The 20708-nt window shown below is 40.3% G+C and overlaps 1 protein-coding gene across 2 annotated transcripts in view; it reads right to left on the bottom strand.

Annotated features, from left to right (window-relative positions):
* Positions 1-20708, bottom strand: part of LOC306998501 (zinc finger protein 521) — an 89615-nt gene that overhangs the window by 33488 nt on the left and 35419 nt on the right. Inside the window, exons 3-4 of one of the 2 annotated variants that reach the window (XM_079612650.1) lie at positions 8499-11947; positions 8180-8264 (exon numbers count right to left, since the gene is read on the bottom strand). In XM_079612650.1, the coding sequence (XP_079468776.1) occupies positions 8180-8264; positions 8499-11947 (3534 nt within the window). The remainder of the gene's footprint in view (positions 1-8179; positions 8265-8498; positions 11948-20708) is intronic. The other variant, XM_079612651.1, reaches the window with a different exon arrangement.

The raw sequence follows: 20708 nt of genomic DNA, 5'->3' as shown, positions 1-20708 counted from the left end.
TTCCCTTTAAGAGCAGGCGTGCTTGTTCCATGGCGGATTGCTATTATAACGGCGGGTTTGCCAGGCGCACACAACTTACATGATGGTAACGGTGATTTCACAGTCTTCAGAATTTAGTTTCCTGGTTCTTGACGGACAACACACTTTGTCAGATGTCCTTATATACCGATGTGTCTCGCCACTGTTGATCAAACAAGTTTGATCCGTCATTACTACAATTAGCCTGAATAATTTGGGTAAATGTGTAAGCTAGATTTATGCCTATTTATTCACATCTTCATGGACACCACAATGATCTCCCTCGTGTGGTAATATTTTCCCTTGTAATTATGTATGGTTTCCAAAAATATGAACTGCTGCGTCTGTGTAGATGAGAGAAGCAAAGTGTGTGTGCGTTGTGCACACGCTACATTATGGCCAAGCACGCGCCCTTAAAATAGCATCTGAATAACGCGCCACTGACTTTAGACTGGGTTTTTCCTGGTCTGTGGTGGAATTGTTTTCTGAAATTGCAAAATAGCGTCAGGGAACATTTGCGCCGGAACACGCCTCCTCTTTTCACTGAACCGCCCCGCGAGCGCAAGTTCATTCCCTAATTTACCGACGTGCGTCTGTGGAGGGAAAAGTCCGCTGTGTGTTGGGTGCAAAATAGGAATGATACATGCGTCGGCGTACAAAGTCATTTGCGCTGGGTGCAAGATAGGGCCCTATGTGTTAATGAGGTGTCCTTATAGCTCAAACAGTAGAGCAAAGTGTTAACATCGGCGAGGTCATGGGTTCATTTCCCAGGGAATGTCTGGACCGAAATCTATATCGTGAATGCAATGTAACTCACTTTGGATAAAAGCACAGACTGAATGCAAGAATGTCCAGCCAGATATTCAACTAACTACAATTCATAACAACAGAAACTTTGCTTCTAGCAGATGATTTGAAGTTTGACAAAAATAATGTATAAGTAAAAGTACAGATCTTTCGGTATCATAGTAAAACACTAATGCAGAGTTGCGAGAGTAAATATTTGCATTCACATCCAAATAACATTTACAATTAAATGATGTTTAATGAGAATAAATGATGATGTTGATACTATTACATGAACAAAATGAAATTCCACTTAGTTGAACCAACAACCTACAGACAGACATTAACAGGACTTGTGTGGAGGTCAATGGTGTGGTGTGGACAGAGATGGAGATGCGCAGGTGGAGGTCTGCTCATGGGTGGGTGCTCAGGCTCCGGCTACGAAAAAAACCTCTGCTTTAATGAACAGCTGGGTCACCAACGCTTGGCACTTTCATACTTCTTAATGATAGCAATCATTACAGCGTAAGCATCTTTCCCCAAAGTCGGCAGAGTTAGCAGACACTGGCAGGAAACGCTGCCATTAAGAAGCGAGAAGAGGAGTCTTCATCAGAGAAGTTCAGAAAATGACTCTAATCACTAATGAGATCAAACTGCAATTAACACTTCATGCTCTTAATGACGGGAAATGCTGAGCATGCCACGCTGGTGAACCTTGAAAATGACTTAAAGTTCTAAATGATTTCCCAAATGAACGTACACTTTTTCCACAGTTATGTTTTGTTCTGGGAAAAGTTCGTCTATGTACACGGTTCAGCAGATCTGAATATGATGAAAGACATTACAACAACAACAGCGGCGAAAAAAGACCTTCAGAAATTACAAGGTCCACTATCAACATGCATATGCTTAAATTCAAGACAAACCACAATCAAAATATTCATTACAGTGCAGCATTTGGAAAGGGGTGACCCATCATATTAAAAAGGATTTTTAGTGGGTGTTTTCATGCCAAAAAAGATTAATCAATAAATTGAAACGATTACTTAAATTATTCTAAATTTACAAAAATATTTAGCGCCAACTGCAACCACACGGGATAGAGCAAAACACCAGTCACAAATTAGACGTCTAAAACCAGAGTTTTTTAAGAGAAATGTCGGAGGAGCTTGAGTTAGTTTGAACCGCGTGAGGCGTTAAAGCTTACGCTACTCCTACATCCTACATCTTCAAGTATAACTCTTTAAGTCGACTTGCGTAGGCCGTATGACTGAGGCTAGTTATTTTAGTCGATAAAGTTTTAAATATGGATATTTTTCTTACAAAACGCATGTCTTCACTTCAGAAGGCCTTTATTAAAGGGATAGTTAACTTTGAAATTAAACTTTTATCACGTCCAAGTGATCTGAGGGCGCGCGCGCTTCCTGGCTAAGTCTGCGCAAGCGCCGGAAAAAGAAAACATACGCAATTGTTTTCTTTTACGTCAGTTTAAACATCCCGGATAAGCGCAAATTAGTACCATTTCTATTAGCCGTCTTACCTACAATCTCTGTTCTGTGTAAACAGTGTGTGACGTACACGCACGAGAGATCACTTCCGGCGCACACGTCACACACCAGGAAGCGCGCACCCTCAGATCACTTGGACGTGGTTGTGTACAAGAGGTAAAAACGATATAAATACTGTTCGTTTTCTCACACAAACCGCTCGTTTCGTGTCATCAATGTGTACTTACGATGGGGAATTGTTTAATTTTGACTTCTCTGTGCATACTCTTTGAGGTGGTGACCATATACCTGCATTATATGACTGACAGACAAGAACGGTTTGACCTAAAAATATAAAATTGAAACTACTGCGGAAACAAAGACACCTACATCTTGGATGCCCTTGAGGTAAGCTAAAGCCATATGTATACGTTTATGACGGATTGATGCACTTTTTTGGGACTTCAAAATTTGGGCTCCCATTCACTGCAATTGTACAGCTTGGAAGATCCAGGACATTATTTTATATAACTCCCATTGTATTCGTCTGAAAGAAGAATGTCATACACACGGCTTGAGGGAGAGTAAATCATGGGGAAATTAAAATTTTTAGGTGAACTATCCCTTTAAAATCGTTATTTAAAACACTAAAACATGATCTTATGTAGTTCAGGCCAAAGTACCATCATTACATTACATTCAATATTTCGTTAATAAAGATGGCAAGTAAGAAATATCATTAAAGATTAGATAAAATCATGGCAGATTAATGATTAGTTGGATTGGTTTGAGCAATGATTTGTTTAATTGGTTTATTATTATTATTAAAGAACAACCCAGGTTCAGCCAAACTGACCATTAAACTCAGTAATCCATTTTAATTCAATTCAGTTAGGTAATACATTTGATTTATTTACCATGTTTTAAGGTCCTAAGACAATGACTTATAATAATAATAATACATGTCTAAATATGCTAAAAAAATAATAATTTAAAAACACATTTGATCAGCCTTTAACATCAACATATAAAACATCTGAGCAACCAACGTTTCCAGGTTTTTTTGTGTCACTCTCAATGTATTTCGCTCAAGCCTTTGTCTTGTGAAGACTGCTGTCGGTGTGGGCACATCACAGGCCATTATCTGCCCTGTCCACATTCATTATTGAAGCTAATGATCTGCTGCCCTCCACGCACCTCGCTGAAGAAGGACTACATTAGAAATCTCTCAAGTTAATTAGTAATTAGAAACATAAAAAATGAATTCGAGAAACCGAGTGTTTAAGGTTTGAGTCTCAAGGTGTGTGTGTGTGTGTGTGGGGGGGGGGGGGCAATGAAATGCTCATGGTCCTCTTTCAAGGGCATTTGAACACCAGCAACAAAGCTAGTCAGTGGATATTACTGTATATATTCAGTTTCTGTGTGTTTCTTCAACTATAGGCACTTTAGGCTCAATGGATGTTCAGAAAACAAACTCACATTTGTTAAAACACAATTAGTCATTTCCAATCAGTAGAATTTCCATTACATCTTATATGATGTTTATGTTAATAGCAATAGTCGTGGAAATGATGGTGATGTAAATTACATTATAAACATTTTTAACTAAAATGTATTACCCTAGCTAAGATTAACTTCATAGCAATCATTTTAAGAAGACATACAATTAAATTATATTTTCACATGCAGTTTTTCCTAAATTTGACAACATTTATTTGAAAATTATGCAAAATAAAACAAAATAAAAAATTATTACTGACCATTTAATTAATATTTACCCTAATTTTTCACCTTTACATTTTTTATTATCTCATGTTCTTCACTGAATTTGTCTCCTCAGAAATTAAAGGGATATTCCAACAAAAAAGAAAATTCTCTCATCATTTACAAACCCTCATTTTTGGAATTGTTGTATTTTGTTCTTATTGGAGTGTGAAATCTCTACATTCTACTGTTCCATCTGTTCTCCTCATGACGGTTGTCTCGGAGACTAAATATCCACCACAACTGACTGCAAACTGACAATCAGATTTGCCTCTATATAGTAAGCAAAGCCCAACTTTCAATCAATTCCTGAAAGATAAAATCAAGTCCCATCCTACATTTCTTCCAGAAGCCGTTTCACTCGGATATAGTACGTCACAATAGGGAATAAAAGACTATCGCAACTTCCAATTCATGCAGACTTTAAAATGAAAAAAGGAGTCATTGGGGTATGGGATTGATGGAGCTTAAATAAAAATGATTTGATTAGCAAAATAAATGTTTCAAATATCAATGTTTTCTGTAGTGTTACGAGCAACCCCACCTACAGTTCTCAACTCACCTCAATGGGAAAAAACTGTGCATACACATAAAAATAATTGTACATCACTAACATAAACATAAGACAATCATACTAAAGGCTACTGCTTCAATAATCATAGTATATCTAAATATAAATCTCCATAGGGTATTCAGTTCAGTTCAGTTCTTTTGGGCAGGACAGATATAAAGGATGGTGCTGGGAGTAAGGAAAGATCTGGCATGGGGCCACTGGTTTGAAGCACCTGAATCTTATTAGAACTCTCTGGAACATTCCACAGGGTTCCATGACTGCAGCCAGAGGGCATGATGAAGGACTTCAGTGAGTCTCACTAATCAGCATCCTGTTCACCAGCAGGCCCCAGGGGGCCAAAGCAATAAGAAAACCAAGAGAAACCAAACTGAGCAAAGCTCCACAAATGCCATAAACACAGAGACCCCTAAACATCTACAGAATTAATACCATTCAAGTCATGTGTGACAGTTGCTGAATGCCCTTTTGAATAAGTAGTGCACTTTAGCTTACATTTAAAAAAAGAGCACCTATTATTGGAATGGGTTAGTTAGGGTTACGAATAATATACATTTAAAAATATTTTAAGGTGTGAACCGAATTTAATGTTTTAGGAACACTTAACTGCTTGTTAATTGCAACTAAATGTATATTATAGTTAAAATATATATTATAGTAAAAAATATACACAAATTTGCGTCAAGCGCATGAATGCACAATAAGCACAACATAAAATAATTTGCGCTTAATGTGCCAGACGCTCAATTCGCGCGAACTTGACGCGCAAATGAGGCGTATTCGCGTCTACCGCGCGCACTCTACGCCTCATTCGCGCCACGGGAATTTTTACGCGCATAACGCGTCTTTGCATTGACTTAACATTGAAATCACTCGCGCCTGACGCGTTATTCGCGTCCGGTGTGAACACACCATTAGGCTTTAGCGAATGGTGCCTCGTTGGCAGACATTTGCAGAGCTGCGCGCTGGGCTACACCCAACTCCTTCACAAGATTCCCCATGTGTTCCCCCTTGTGAGTTCCCCATGTCTGGTGAACCCAGGACGCCTTTTCCTACCTCAAAGCACTCATCGGTGGTTGAGTTTGGTGGATACATTTGCTACCAGGCCCATTACTTGTGGTATACCCCTTTTCAGGTGAGCCTTGTACATGGGCTAAGTGCTCCATGTGTGCTGATTCCCTAATGGTGATCCCATATACAGTATGTATTCTTCTACTGTCCGGGTTCCCAGTTAGTGAACCCTGTGTCTTTCCTTGGATGGAGCCTCGCTCTGTCACCACTCTCTGTGGCCCTATGTAGTACTTCCCATCAGATCCATAGGACGTACTCTCCACATACTAACCTCACCTTTGGGTTCTTGACTTGACAACATGCAAAAATGCAAACAAAAATGCAATTTAATCCTTATGGTCTAGATTTGTCTTTTAATTCATAATTAATTCATTACATTCATATGGCACTTTTCTCGCCACTCAAAGCGCTTTACATAGAAGGGGAAATCTCCTCATTCAATCACCACCTTTTGAAGATTTAAGTTTGAAAATGTTATCTAAACTCTTAAATATACAAGCACATCACACAAACAAACAAATCTGCTGTACATTGATAATGGCCATAATTATCCATTACAAGTCAATGCAGCAGAGAGTCTTGTACATTTCTATTCTTGCACATTTCACACTCCCCTTCCTCAAAGTAAAATAGTTTGATATTGATATTCAGTTCATCTGTAATTTCAAGTTGCTTGAATCTCCATAGAATGTAAACCATTTGTCCCATTTATCCACATCCATTACAGTTTTTGTTGGGCATTGCCATGCTGAAACCGTCACCATGGAAAAGCCAACAAAATAAGAAATATTGTCAAGAAATGCACACCGTCCTCTTTAATCTGACTGACATTTAACAAACATGTATCAATCTACATGATCCATTTAAAAATAACTAATCTAATAAAACATGCTGCACACTGCAATAATCTATCTCCCCTGCTCTGTTTATCCACTTCATTCCTCTTTTTTCACAAGATTTTCTCCTCTCTCCTTTCAGCATGACATCAGCCCACATTGCTGCCTCACACAGAGTGGCCTGCTGGACAACAAATGTGCATCATGCACTGCTCCAAGCCTCCACCAACTGGTCTCTGCCCTCCACTTCATCCACCCTACCCTGGCTGGGCTGCCCGGGTCACTCACTCCCCACCGTGCAACGGAACGACACAAAGCTGGATGTATTTGCAGCCACTGTAATCAGCCACCCCCACCTCATGCAGGACGCCCATGTGTGACTGTCCTTGAGAAGGTGGCCAACCAACTTGACCAAAAAAAAGCTTTAGAGGATGATGGAAATTTGCCATCTTTCCTTTTGCCTCATCTCGCATCGTTAGAAATATGCTGGTGACAATTATGGTGAAAAAGTAAATGTTCTTGGCTGGATGGGGTTTGATAATGCAAGTGGTCTCTGAATGAAAGTCAAGTTCTCTGTGGCACTGAAGCCTTTCTACATCTTCAACAACAGACGAACCAACTGAACAGCAAATATGGATTTGGGCCATTCAAGCTGTGAGTTCCTATCTGCAGGCACCTCAGGGCTTCTGTGCCCAAGACCAGTCCCTACCATCCAGTTCACACCTACCTTCACCTCCTTGCCTTATCGGTGTGAGATCTGATTGCTTTCTGAAAGATGTCTCTGTGGAAATCAGCAATATTAATGACTGTAAATCAAATATGCACAAACGAAAGCACACTTTTCTATATTTACAAACCACAAGGCCAGGTTACAAGGACCTACAAGGCTTTTGTGCTCACGTTTAACAGCCTCCAATTCTCTACATATTGAGTTATCGATGGCAATAAAACAGGGACATGTGCTTAGAAACAACACCCTGAAGAGCGGCGCCTGCTCCATTACATACGCTAATAGCACTGACAGCTGAGCACAGATGACCCCACGGCCCCCGTTTCACCTCATCTTTACAGATGGCCATTAACAGGAGGAATTATGCTCTTTTTTCAAGGGAAAAGGTATTTAAAGCTTCTCAAATCAGGCTTTTGTTTTTCCCTTTGCAGTTTTGGCACATGCTGTTTGAGAGGGAATTATAGTCCAGATTTACACACACTTGATGTGAGACTGCAACAGAATGCGCTTCAGCAGAACCAACTGAAAATGAAAAGCTTCTAGATCTATTGAGAAAAATGGAACATGCTTATTTTAAGCAGAGGCAATTCAGTTAAAACATTATTTTTCCACAAAACCCCTCAAATCATGAATAGAACCAATAAGAGTAACTAATAAAGAACAAGAGAGAAGATAGCCAAAAGAAAAGCATGAAATACATTTCACACTGAAACTTTGTTCTCTTTGACATTCTTTGGCAATAGATATATTTCAAAGGGGTTTCCAGTAATATAATTAAGGTGTAATAAATAAAAACAAAATAATCTGAACCAAATGGAAATAAAGGAAAGGGGGTCGCGTTGGGGTCACATACCCCAAATTGACATTGAAATATGTTTAGCCAGTTGTTACAGATCCAATTAAAATTAAGTCTTACCTAGCATATGATTGGCAACATGGACCTGAATGTCCCATTTACTGTAAAAGACCATCTGACACTTGATGCACTGGTAAGTCTTCTTCTGAACAGTGGGAAAAAAGAAACATCAAATAAAGATGAATAGTTTTGGAAAATAATGCTTAAACAAGAAAATACATGTCTTTTATATGCACAAAAGTTGTTTGTTGTTGTGTCCCCACTCTTCTTTGATTAAGTAAATGGTACTATACATTAAATCTTTAAAAACAATAATTATCACTATTATATTGATGGCAATTATACTCAGTATGTGGGTTTACTGTGAGGCCCATCTTACCTCGTCACTTTGGGTGGGGCTAACTCGTGACATTGGGGAGCCCTCGGGAGTCCTGAAGTGAGCACCCTCTGGTGTTTGGTCTCTATGTACTGTCTGCCGGTGTGCCTGAAGCTCCGCCTCTGACTCGAATTTAACATTGCAGCTGGAACAACGGGTCTTGGAAATAGAGGGTGATACTGATGAAGACGAGGAAGAAGAAGAGACAGTCTTTCTCTTTACAGGACCAGGGCTAAGGCTCTCCCCTTGGGTCCATCCAGCAGCAGGACCCATTGACATTTGAGACCCATGATGTAACTGTTTCCCTCCATTTACAGTTGAGCTCTTGCTACCAGAAGCATTGACACATAACATGCACAGGCCATATGTCAAACCATTAATGTCAAGTTTCACCAAGTCTTGCTTAGAGTAGAACTCTTTGAGACATGCAGCACACTTGAAGACTTTCTGGTTTTGACTGTGTTGAAGTTGTGTGGCAGCTGAACATGCAATTTGGTGATTTGTAGATGCTGGTCCAGTCTTCTGCATGTGAAAGGTGCCGTGGATCTTGAGTTCTAGGGTTGAGGTGACAGTCTGCATGCAGACAACACAGCGGAAACCAGTCAAAGAGTTACGCAAATCTGGATGCATCTGACAATGCTCTAGGAAGTCGTCCTCACTCTGCAGAGGTAATTTGCAAATCCGGCAGCTTCCAGTGTCCAGGCTTTTGCTGTGAGTGACCTTGTGTTCTGTCAGAGTAAGTAGTGAAGGGAAGCGCTCTCCACAAATGGGACACATGTAGTGTTTGACAGGCCCTATGTGTGTTTGCATGTGCTCCCGAAGTCCTCCCTCCGAGAAGAAGGTTCTAGAGCAGACATTGCATTTGTGGTTTCCCTTGATCATTTCTGCCTTTCTCTTGTGCATAGCACTCTCTCCTGGGCGAATGTTATGGTCACGAAATTGGTGATTGGTTAGGAGAGACTCCATGGTATAGGATGCACCACAGATGTCACAGCTATACATGACCTCTGAGGTATCAAAGTCTTCTTCGCTGCCATCATGACTGTTGCGAGACTCCCCTGCACCAGTTCCTCCATGGCTGTTGGTCAGAAAGCCCTGGAAGTCTCCATCATCTTTGGCCACTGAATCACCGCTACCTGACATGGACCCATTGGTGCTGCAGTTCTGGGTCTTTCCCTCAAACACACAATGCTTTTCACGAAGGTGACGTTCTAGCAGATAAACAGCATGGAAGGCTTTGCAGCAAAAGTGACAATTGTATTTCTTGCTATGGGTGGTAATATGACACTGCAGCTCTACTTCTGTGCCAAAGGACTCACCACAAAAAATGCAACGGTGTGAGCAGCCCTGATTTTCAAGGTGACTATGTTTGACATGCAATTGAAGGTCAGCCTCATGCCTGAAATCCCAGTTGCAGGAAGTACAACGGTATACCTTCTTCTCATTACTGTGCTTCACTGCAAGATGGAGTTGAGTTGACACTTTAGAGTCAAACACCTCCTGGCAGAGAGTACAGCGAAAAAACATGAAGGTGTGCATATCCAGGAGATGTTTCTGCAAGTCATCAACGGAGGTGAATTGCTTGTCACAGCTCTCACAGATGTAGTATGTAGACATGATGGTGAAATGAACAGTCACGTGTTTAATCAGAGACTCCTGGTTAGGAAAGTCCTTGTTGCACTGTGGACAGGTAAGCTGTGGCACGACACCATCAAGGTGGGTCTTTAGGTGTGTCTGGAAAAGGTCTAAGCTGGTGTACTTAGCCCCACACTGGTTACAAATGAACTCGCTTGAACATAAGGAAGAGCTGTTCTGTTTGAATAGTGAGGCCTGTTCTACAGACCCTGGAGATGAGGGGCTGAGGACTCGCAGAGATCTTCTACCATTGTTGATATAATTCAGTGCAAGAGGGATGTTCTTGTGGTTCTCCTTTATGTGTTTGTTAAGCTTCAGAACACTGTTAAAAATGGGGGAGTTGGTACAGTAAGAGCAAGAATAGATTTCCACAACAGGATCTTTTGGAGTGACGGCAAGTGGAGAGTCAAATTGCAAGCTTCCAGAGTCACAATGGGTCTGTCTGACATGTTCCTCTAGAGTGGCCTCAGTTAAAAATCCCATAAAGCACTTGGGGCAAAAGAATGCATTGCTTTCTTTGGCTACTGGACTAGGAAAGCCATGTGAGTGCCGTATGTGCTCTTGCAGAGCATTAAGATCTCCAAGCACCTCTGGGCAGAAATTGCACTGTAGCAGGCCATCAGACAGGTTAGCAAGTACACCTGAGGGATCCTCTGCATTGTGGATCTGTTTCAGGTGTTCGTTCAAATTGCAAAGGGATGGAAGGATCTCTAAGCAAAATTGGCAGGTATGTGCCTGCTCTGGCTTGTCAACATGCTTTGTTTTAAGATGAATCTGCAGCGCAGCGAGGCTTGAGAAAACTTGTTTGTTGCAATAAATGCAGCTGTATTCAATTTTTGGCTGTTTGGCGGATCGCCTATACACGTCATTATGAGTGGCCCTCTTTCTTCTCCCACGTGTCTTGGGGACAGTGGAAACGGTCTCCATCATGGACAAACTGTCAACAGAAAGGTTAGAGTCTGGGGTAGTGCTTGAAACAGAAGTATAACCTACGGGCAACACGGAGGGGCTATTGCTGGACTCTGGTATTTGGTGAATATCCATGTGAGTGTACAGCTCCTCTACAGTGGGGAAGTTCTCAAAGCACACAGTGCATGTGTTGTTCTTCTGGTCTCTCCCATGCACCTGATCGATGTGGCTAAGAAGTGTTCCCTCATCAGTGAACGGCTCGTGGCAATAAATGCACTGCAGACCAGGTTCTAGACTCCCTCCTACAGGAGAGGAGCACTCTGGGTGGCTTTCTGCAATGTGCTTCTGCAGTTCTTCAGGCATGTCAAAACCCTCCTCACAGCGGCTGCATTTGCGTGTCTCTTTTAACCTCCATTCTTGAGGAGACAATCCTTTCGCTCCATCCTTCCCACGTTCATGCACTTGCATGTGTCCATGTAGCGAGTTGGTGGACAAGAACCCACGGCGGCACACTGGGCATTTATGGGGCTTGTTGGCAGCGTGTGTTTTCATATGGATCTTTAGATGATCACTGCGTGAGAAAGCAGAGTCACAGTCTCCGCAGTGGTACTTTTTGTCACCAGTGTGAAGCTTGATGTGTCGGTCACGGCTGCGCTTGTGCTTGAACAAGCGACTGCAGTATGTGCAACTGAAGGGAAGTTTATCTCTGTGACTTTGTTCGTGGCACTTAAGGAAACTCAGGCGACTGAAGGATTTTGCACAGAACTGGCATGGGTAGGGTAGGTTGGCAGCTCCTTCATCCTCACCATATTCATAATCATCGACATGGCCCGGAGATGTGTGGTCTTTACTAGATGGCGAGGATGCAGGCCAAGAGCAGGATGGGTCATCTTCTATATCAGTTCCATCTGTCAAAAACACCCAGAAGACAAGACAGATTATGTTTACTTATTACTGTTTTGTGGTATACAGATGCAACAAGATTTCTGTCTTCTAACAAAATGGCATTTGTGAGAAATCTCTCCTTTCATGATTATATTTTTTTATGGTCAAGTTAGATGAAGAGCAAGGTTCATTATGCCATGTATTACATTAACATTTGCAAGTATGCTAGTCTTTCAAACTATGATACAGACAATATATATATATTTTTTAATGTTCGAATAAAAATAAAAAAATTGAAGGGGGGAGGGGGGTTGGGTCGGTAGGAGTCATTATACATTAGCCAAGGACTCGTTTTAGGAAAGTTACAATAGTATATTATAGAAAATGACTTCTAGATTTGCTGACAATTCACAGACCCCTGCCTTCATCACTTGTCTAGAAGCAATTCTGTCTGTTTCCTGATGATATGCTACCATGATTTAAGTGCCCCTCGATAACACACAATTATGAAGCGTAGCGTCAGTTCTGGCAGGTCACGTTAGTCAAGCTCGCATCAGCTGACTCTCAGTGTCAAAAATATATATATGCACCGTTAAGCTTTTTTGTATGCAATATTTTATCTACATATGCTTTGAAACTATGTATCATGATGTGCATTATGGAAATAAATTTGACTAACATAAAGTACAGTCATGTTTTTAATTTTATATAATTTGTTCTGTGCGCGAGTGGCTGTAATGTGTTGTGGTTATATACTTGAAGTTGCAATTATTCAAAAGATGACCAGCCACAACAAACAAGTACAATTTCCTTCAATATAAGGAAAGTCCAAGTTGCTCGACTAATCGACCAGTCGGTTGTTAAATGACAATGAGGTGAATATGTCGTAGTTGCATATGATACGAATTTAAAGTAAGATGCAATTTTCGAATAAGTAAGAGTCACCTCTTTGTGAGCATTTTGGCACGCTGATAGCATGTTATAATTTATTTATGCTAATAGTCAGCACTGGAAATGACTAAAACCGAAAGGTTTTGACTCCCAAATTCATCCAATTTAAAGCATCCACAATTCATAGCCATCAAAGCACCACTTTTGTGCATATTCTTTGCATTCAACAAAAAACTTCCAGACAATCACTGTCACCCTTTAAATTGTCTGGTGTGAGTAGTGTTCACAATATTACACTGCTCTGAAAAAGTAAGTACACCCAAAGAAAAGCATTGCTTCTGTTTCCTTTCTTTTTTAGACTCAATATGTTCCGGTGCTGATTTGTTATAGTGTCCCAGGTGTCTGTCAGAACAGAAAAATTACCACTTTAAAATAGTTGCAGTACAAAAAAAAGTCTCAAACTGTTGGATGTAGTACAAATCACCATATTTCTAACCTAACAGTAATGAACTTTTGCACGCAGAGCGAGAATCACCCCAAGGACAAAAGTTATGACATAGTTTATTACCTATTACACTATTTGAAGGGCTTTGCTTAGTGTCCGTATATCCCAAACAAATATGTCTGATGAGGAGCTGGTGGACATATGCAACCTAATTATACAGGCCTTCCTTAAAACCTCTCGGTTACGTATGTAAACCTCGTTCCATGAAGGAGGGAACGGAGACGTCACATAGGGTCAGTGAACCGACGAATTGGGATATCAATTCATTGGTTCACTGACCTGACGTGACGTCGGGAGTGACCGACTGAAAGGGAACTAACTAATTTGTCATAAAAACCATAAACTGGTCAATTTTTCCATATCCCTACTTAAATAATGGAGTGAATTGCCAATGAGGCTTTGTTGGGAAATGGAAAAAACAAGGGGAAATGGCTAGGATTTATGAGACATCTTCAAGCAACCTACTCGCATATTCATGTCTCTTCCATTGTTTTTACCTCAGGTTCTGCCAGGGTAACATGCATTTATGAGCACTCAAGCCATGACAGCCTATCTTCAGGAAACAGATAACAATAGAGGTTGACCTGCTGTTCCTCTAAACACACAGCTTTACACAGCTCAGCCCAAGATACACAATCTGAATAATTCTCCCTTTTCTATTGCACAGTTTAGAACAAAAAAAGTATCACCGATGCCCGGTCACAATGCTAACACAAATGGTTACCCATAATGTAATAAAATATATAATAATGTACTTCCGATCAGCAAGCCAACTGTGATTTAACACACTTTAAGATGTCAATGTCAGGATTGTCTAGTGTCCATGAGCAAGTGTGTGAACACTGACTGATGGGATCAGAGTCAGGGCAACTGAAAGCATGTTTTTGTCTCTCTTTCTTGTCTTGTTTTTGCCCTTACTTCACTCAGACGAGAAATGTGCAGGACGCAAGCCGCCTGAGTAAATAAAAGCCAGAGTCTCATGGGTCCTCATCCCCGGCTCATGGCAGCGGCCTCTGTGCGCCTGCCAAAGGGGATGCTGGTCCTGAAAACCTACACCCTACAGCTGAGGGTCTGTCTTTGTTGGCCTGCCAAAGCCTTCCTGAGCATCACTCGCCCAACATCCTGCCACTCTAGAGAGGAAGACCTCCATCTTATGGGCTGACGTTGGTGCAGGATTTGATTTTGTTTTTAAGCATACAGTGCATGTAGCTCTTAAAGTAACCCATTTTTCTGCTCCGCACAGCTGGAAACACTTTTAACATCAGCTTTATGAGTGCTTGGAAATGGAATAATGCATTTTAATAGTTAAGTATAACTACTCTTGCTCCATTTAAGGTCCCTAATACACTGAAACATTAAGGTTCTTCTTATTACTGTCTTTATTTATAATAAGTAAACTAAATTAAACATCGACTAACAAAATGTTTTTGGTTTTATCTTAAGTACAAATTTTACTTTCATATTATAGTTAATTTAGCTTTTGTTTATGGTTAAATTAAGGTAAATTTTTTATGGTTAAGTTTAAGGTTAAATGTAAGCAACTAAACCATTAATATAAGTTGAGAAAAACTCATATTTGAATGTAACAAATTAGAGCATTTTTTTTAATTTGTCCAAAACATATCTTTTTTTATGAATACAGTACAAACTAGTTTCAATGGCTTCTATAAAGATGTAGATCTGTAAAGAACCATTAAAACTGAAGTTTGGTAATTATTTATTGCTGGAAAACAACTACATAGAAAGGTACTGAATCACCTGAATACTTCAGATTTATTGTGTTCCTTAGGGGAAAAATAAGAGTTCCTTCTGTTGACATTTGAAGGTTTAGCTGAGTGAATACGTCCTGAAGGCACCGTACGTTGCTAACTAACAGCCCACTGGCGTGGTCACTTTAAAGAAGGAAGCAGACAGGAAGAAAATACATGAAAACATGTTTAAAGGGAAATCTCTTAGTACAGAGGGAGATGTTATGAGCTGTAAGGGTGATAATGAACAGTGTGTGAAAACAATGGGAAAATGCTTGTACTACTCAGGAATGAGAAGCTCATATTTTCATTAAAGCGTTTACACAAATGATTCATGTTTAAACTGTGCATTATTTGAGCTTTCTTAAATTTGTCCAGATCTCTAGGCAAATAAAACCTTCCTTCTCTGTATACTAAGCAGGCATCATGCAAAAGATATGTAGAATTAAATAAACTCAAACTGGTAGGCGTCACCAGTCTCAGGCTAGAATGTGTAATGTGTAGGTGTTCAGGCATTACTTTCAAAATGGGAAGTATCCAGATGGGCTGCCTGGGGTCGCACTGACCTCCCGTAAAATTTATTTTGCCAACCCCAGCTGCCATGACAAAATTCAAAATGATGATCGGCCATCTCCCAAGTCGGAGGCGTCAATAACCCAATTTTTTTAGGCTTGACCTTAAAGCAGAAGCAAAAGCTGTGTCACCAATGACATTCAATGACTCAATTACAGGAACATTCCACTGCGAGGTTTATGGTTTTAAGGTTTATGTTCACATCAAAACTGATGCATAACATAAATGCAAAAAAATATATATTAGCCAAATAAAGAAAAATACCAGTTCTAAGTATAGTTACATAAAAAGGTAATTAACTCTTTACCCACCAGCATTTTTTTTTAAAGTTGCCAGTCACTGCCAGTGTTTTTGGTCATTTTAACAAAAATGTCATGGGCCCCCAGAATATTTTGTTGTATGAATATCTGAACATGCAATATTTCGAAAGAGCATATACTTAGAATACATTTTTTTTTTTTTTTTTACTTTTCTTTTTTTTATGAACACTTGAACGTGGGTTTCATAAAAAAAGCAAAATTTTGAACAAAAAGCTGAGAAAATCAAGTTTTTGTCAAAGAGCGTCTCGATCGGATTCAGAACGATGATCAAAACACAGATGGAGTAGATCGAGTCCATCAACACCCCCAAAGCTTCACATTCCTAAAGCTCGTCCTGGGACGACATTTCATTCAGTAAAATTAGGCAGTTTTGATTTACATGGTGTTTAATGTTGATGATCGCGTTATTTTACATATGCATCTGATTACATATGCTATCGCTTGTTTCTGCTTCTTCTTCACCTGTGTTTTGATCAGGAGATTCCGTACTCTTTCAGAAGATGTGTAATAGCGCCCCCTACCGTATAACAGTGAAAACACGGACACCTGGATAAATGCAGTGTTTGGAGGGGAAAGAGTTAAGGGTAGTGCAGTTTACTTGGTTCATTTGGTCCGGAACCAAAAAATATGAAATGTAGAGTGTGTTCACACTTGGCATATTTGGTTCTATTAAACTAAACCCTGGTGCGATTGCTCTGTTAGTGCGGTTCATTTCAACAAGTGTGAACGCTGCCATCTGAACCCTGGTGCCATCAAACAAGCGGACCGAGACGCCTTTAAAGATGGGTCTCGGTCCGCTTCCAAACACACTCTGGTGCGGTTCGACTCAAATTTGAACGCATCACGGACCAAAGGAGTCAAAACAGCGGCAGGAATCCCTCTGTCACACACACAAACCAAGATCTGCTGTGAGGACTCGGTTCTGATGCCTGTACTGAACTGGGCAAAATCACGACCATGACGAGGAAAAACAGGTTTGCTTGAGCCTTCTGTGCTTTTTAGGGTTGCATCTTGTGACATGTCCCGTTTTTGGTTTGTTTACATGTCTTTGGTCCGTTTTGCATTCATAATCAGTCTTACCGCACCAGAGTAAGTTTGGAAGTGGACTGAGACCCATCTTCTCAGCGTCTCGATCCGCTTGTTTGGTGGCACCAGGGTTCAGATGGCAGCGTTCACACTTAAGGCTGGTTCACACGGGACGATTTTAAAATTGTCGGCCAATTTTCCAAACCTGAGAGACCCCACACACGGCGATAAAAAAATCACGGGTCTAACAGTTTTGGTCGTACAATGTGTGGTGTGCAGCCACACGGCAAAATCAACACATCACACACGAACAGATTTGACTCCCGAGCATTCCGGAAATCTCGCAAAATCCCTCGAGATCAAACGTGACTTCAGAGTAAACAATAATGGCGGACGAAGAGGATATTCTTTACACGAAACGTTGTACAAACATTCGCGGTGTTGCCACAGGTCGACGAGTTGATCCTCCGACGTCCACCGGACTTTCTGGTGCGCCATCATGCCGCCGGCTGTTTTGATTTTTGTTTCCCGGTACTTCCTCGCCGCCTCGTACCTCGCTTTCTGATTGGCTACACGCCACAGTCCACAGGCTGCGTGCTCGTTTGTCCTCGGGGGACACCACACACGAGAAGAAATCGGGCCAAATAAATCCAACATGTTGGATATCCCCGATTTGAGATCGGAGCGGTCCCGATGTCCTTCCGAGCAGACGAGAGCAGTCTTAACACACCACACACGGCAGGAATATCCGATCAGATTATTTTACGATAATCGGAGCATCCTTAAGATTGTCGGAAGGGGTGAATCGGGACTAAAATCGGCCTAATTATCCTGCCGTGTGAACCAGGCTTTATTCAAATGAACCGCACTAACAGAGCAATCGCACCAGAGTTCACTTTAATCCAACTAAACATGCCAAGTGTGAACACACCCTGAACATGCATGCTACTAGCAGTCTTACACATGCATATATTAACATTTAACAATTTAAAGTTAATCTTTTAAAGTTACCAATGAAGTTTGCTTATGCCTCATTTGAATGAGTATTAGTTCCCATTAGTTCTTTAAACTGTATTTAAGCTGGAATATTACTTCAAATGTTGAAACGTCGCATTCAAAGGCTCCTTTCCTTGCGTAACATAGGAATGCATTGATGAATTTCACCAGTAGAGTCTTCATCCATCATAATTTCCAACAGGCGATGGCTAAGATGTTTAATCTTGTTCAGGAGGCCAGTTACTGACTCTTCAGCTGTGATTGCATCATGCTGACCTAAATTCCCGGACCGCTGAGAAAAACATAATCTAGCCAAATATCACTAGAAAAGTAGTTTTGGATATATTTCCTACCGTTGTTACGAGACCTGAATATGATAGCAAGGATGAAGTGTTCGAGGCTTTGGGTCGTTGTAAAGCACTGTAGCCATAGTTCATATTGTATATGCACAGATACGAATTGGCATGACAATACGCAATAACCTTCAGAAAATGTCTTTTACAAATTTACACTCATCCAGTATTGATATCTGCATATGAGAAGATCCAGTATGACTCATATATCACTGCAAGAATTACATCACAGTCAATTTAATTGTAGAATCAAAAGTCCTATATAGGCTTGCATACAAATACATTTGTCACAATATGGCCCTCGTTTAACTTCAGTCACGAGTTTCTAATCTCTGTTTCTAACTTGGTCATTTTCTTTTTAAGAAGATAATTAACTTACTTGCATCTATATGTAATGTCATAGTTACTTCTATTGTCTTTGAGATATGAATAAAGTGTCCTGCCGAATGTACTGACAAGCATTTATGGTAAATTAAAATGTACTTTAATGCCATTTATATTGAAACTTGTATGTCATGTATTTCAATATATTGGTCATTATACAGCTGTAAAGGTCTGTTCACACCAAGGACAATAACTATAACGATAATGTTTAAGATATAGCTCTAAAAAAAACAGCAGAGTCCACAGGACAACTATAACAATAACGGCACTGAGAAACAATATCGTTGGAATAATTATTTTTTCAGCTGATGAACAATAAAAACATTGACAGCCAATCAGAATCCTTCCTGCTTTAAGAGCTGGAGCATTTAAAGTAAAGCCACCTTTCCACTGTCGATGCAGCATTTCTGGCAGTGACAACAGAGAAAAACAATGAAATAATATATATAAAAAACTAAAATAGGCCTACACTAAATATATATTTTAAACTTAAATAATTAACAAATTAAGACGACAAGAAGAAAACACTGAATCAGTTTGAAGCTTTGAAAAAACAGGGTTTTTTCCCCATCAGACTACGTTTTTTCGTCAAATAAAAATAGCAGGCCTACCTCAGTCCACAGCTTGTCTAGTTCTTATTTAAAAATAAGTAACATGTCTACATGATGTGGGGTTAGTCTGGGTCTCCGATGGCACAGATGTCCCGGGAATAAAGAGATAACATATCGCTAGAGTGGCCAACTTCGGAAAGCGCCTTTCATTTGCTTGTGGATGTTTGCTTCGCTAGTGATAGCCTATTGCATTGTACTTGCACTACTGCTTTATTTTAATACCGCGTAGCATATTTTGCAAGTAACTTCGTCGCCCTTTCTGTTGAAATGGTCCCACAAAGTAGGCTACTTCTTTTCGCTTGCTCAGCGAAATATGTCTTTAGGCGCGTGCGGTTGCGCGTGCCGACGCACCCCGTGAGTGAGTTAACAAATATAGGCTATATACTATTCTTTTTAACCATGCAGCAAACAAACAACAACAAAAAAAGCTAAAAATATATTTTTTTTTTTACTTTTAAACCAAATACTAACCAGATAGTATTAATCGGTCAAAATTTTTACTTTCGGTTAACGGTTAAACGGTCAATATGAGCATCCCTACCGGTCGACCGGTCGCATACGGTCTAGCCGCAGAAGTTCAGATATTTCAACGGATCCAAAGGTCAAATTGGATCCGAATTTTCCGCATACGCATATGATCGGAACTTCCCGCAGCTCCCGGTGACATTTAAAATACTGTATATTATCTTGTATTATCAAATAAAACTACAGTTAAAAAAAAATCACATACTTTAGAATGTTAGTCAAATAAGTGTTCTTTAAAACACAACAAAAGATCATTAAAACAATGATTTAAAATGTACTTTAAAGCAAAACTTTAATTTGACATTATTATAAAACGCACTTTCTAGAAGTGTATTAGGGAACAGTCATAAAAGTGCACTCTCCTTAAGTACACTTCAGTGTCATTATTTTCATATTATCTACGAGTAATTTTTTTTTTTAAACAAACTTTTAAGATTTGAAGTAGACTTCACGTAAGTGCACGATCAATAGAGTTGAGCGCTCTTGTTGGTGAGGGCCCAGTGAGATCCGTGCACCGGCGTCTGACACACACCGCTTCTGTCCACCACAGGAGAGCAGCAGCGCGTCGACGCGTTCGGCCACACTAACACTTGGTCAGTGTCCCAGAAATCACACAACACAGGTGGACACCCAGAAAGACGGAGACAAATGAAAGATTGGGACATGAAAACTAGGACAGCCTCTCCTTCTGTCCTCCAGATTTACTGTGCGAGAAAGCATCGATCGAGACTAGGAGCCGCAGACTGCCGAGACCCGATATTGATCAGCACGCGTCTGGATTCCTTCAATAAAGGAGGCATATTTTTAAAAAAAGCTGATTGCAGAGATTTTCAAAGATGATCAATCACTGGA

Source organism: Phoxinus phoxinus, assembly GCF_949152265.1.
Source record: "Phoxinus phoxinus genome assembly, chromosome: 5".
In the NCBI taxonomy this organism is placed as follows: domain Eukaryota; kingdom Metazoa; phylum Chordata; class Actinopteri; order Cypriniformes; family Leuciscidae; genus Phoxinus; species Phoxinus phoxinus.
The sequence above is the reverse complement of the archived record's forward strand: the minus strand, read 5'-3'. Positions and strand labels throughout refer to the sequence as shown.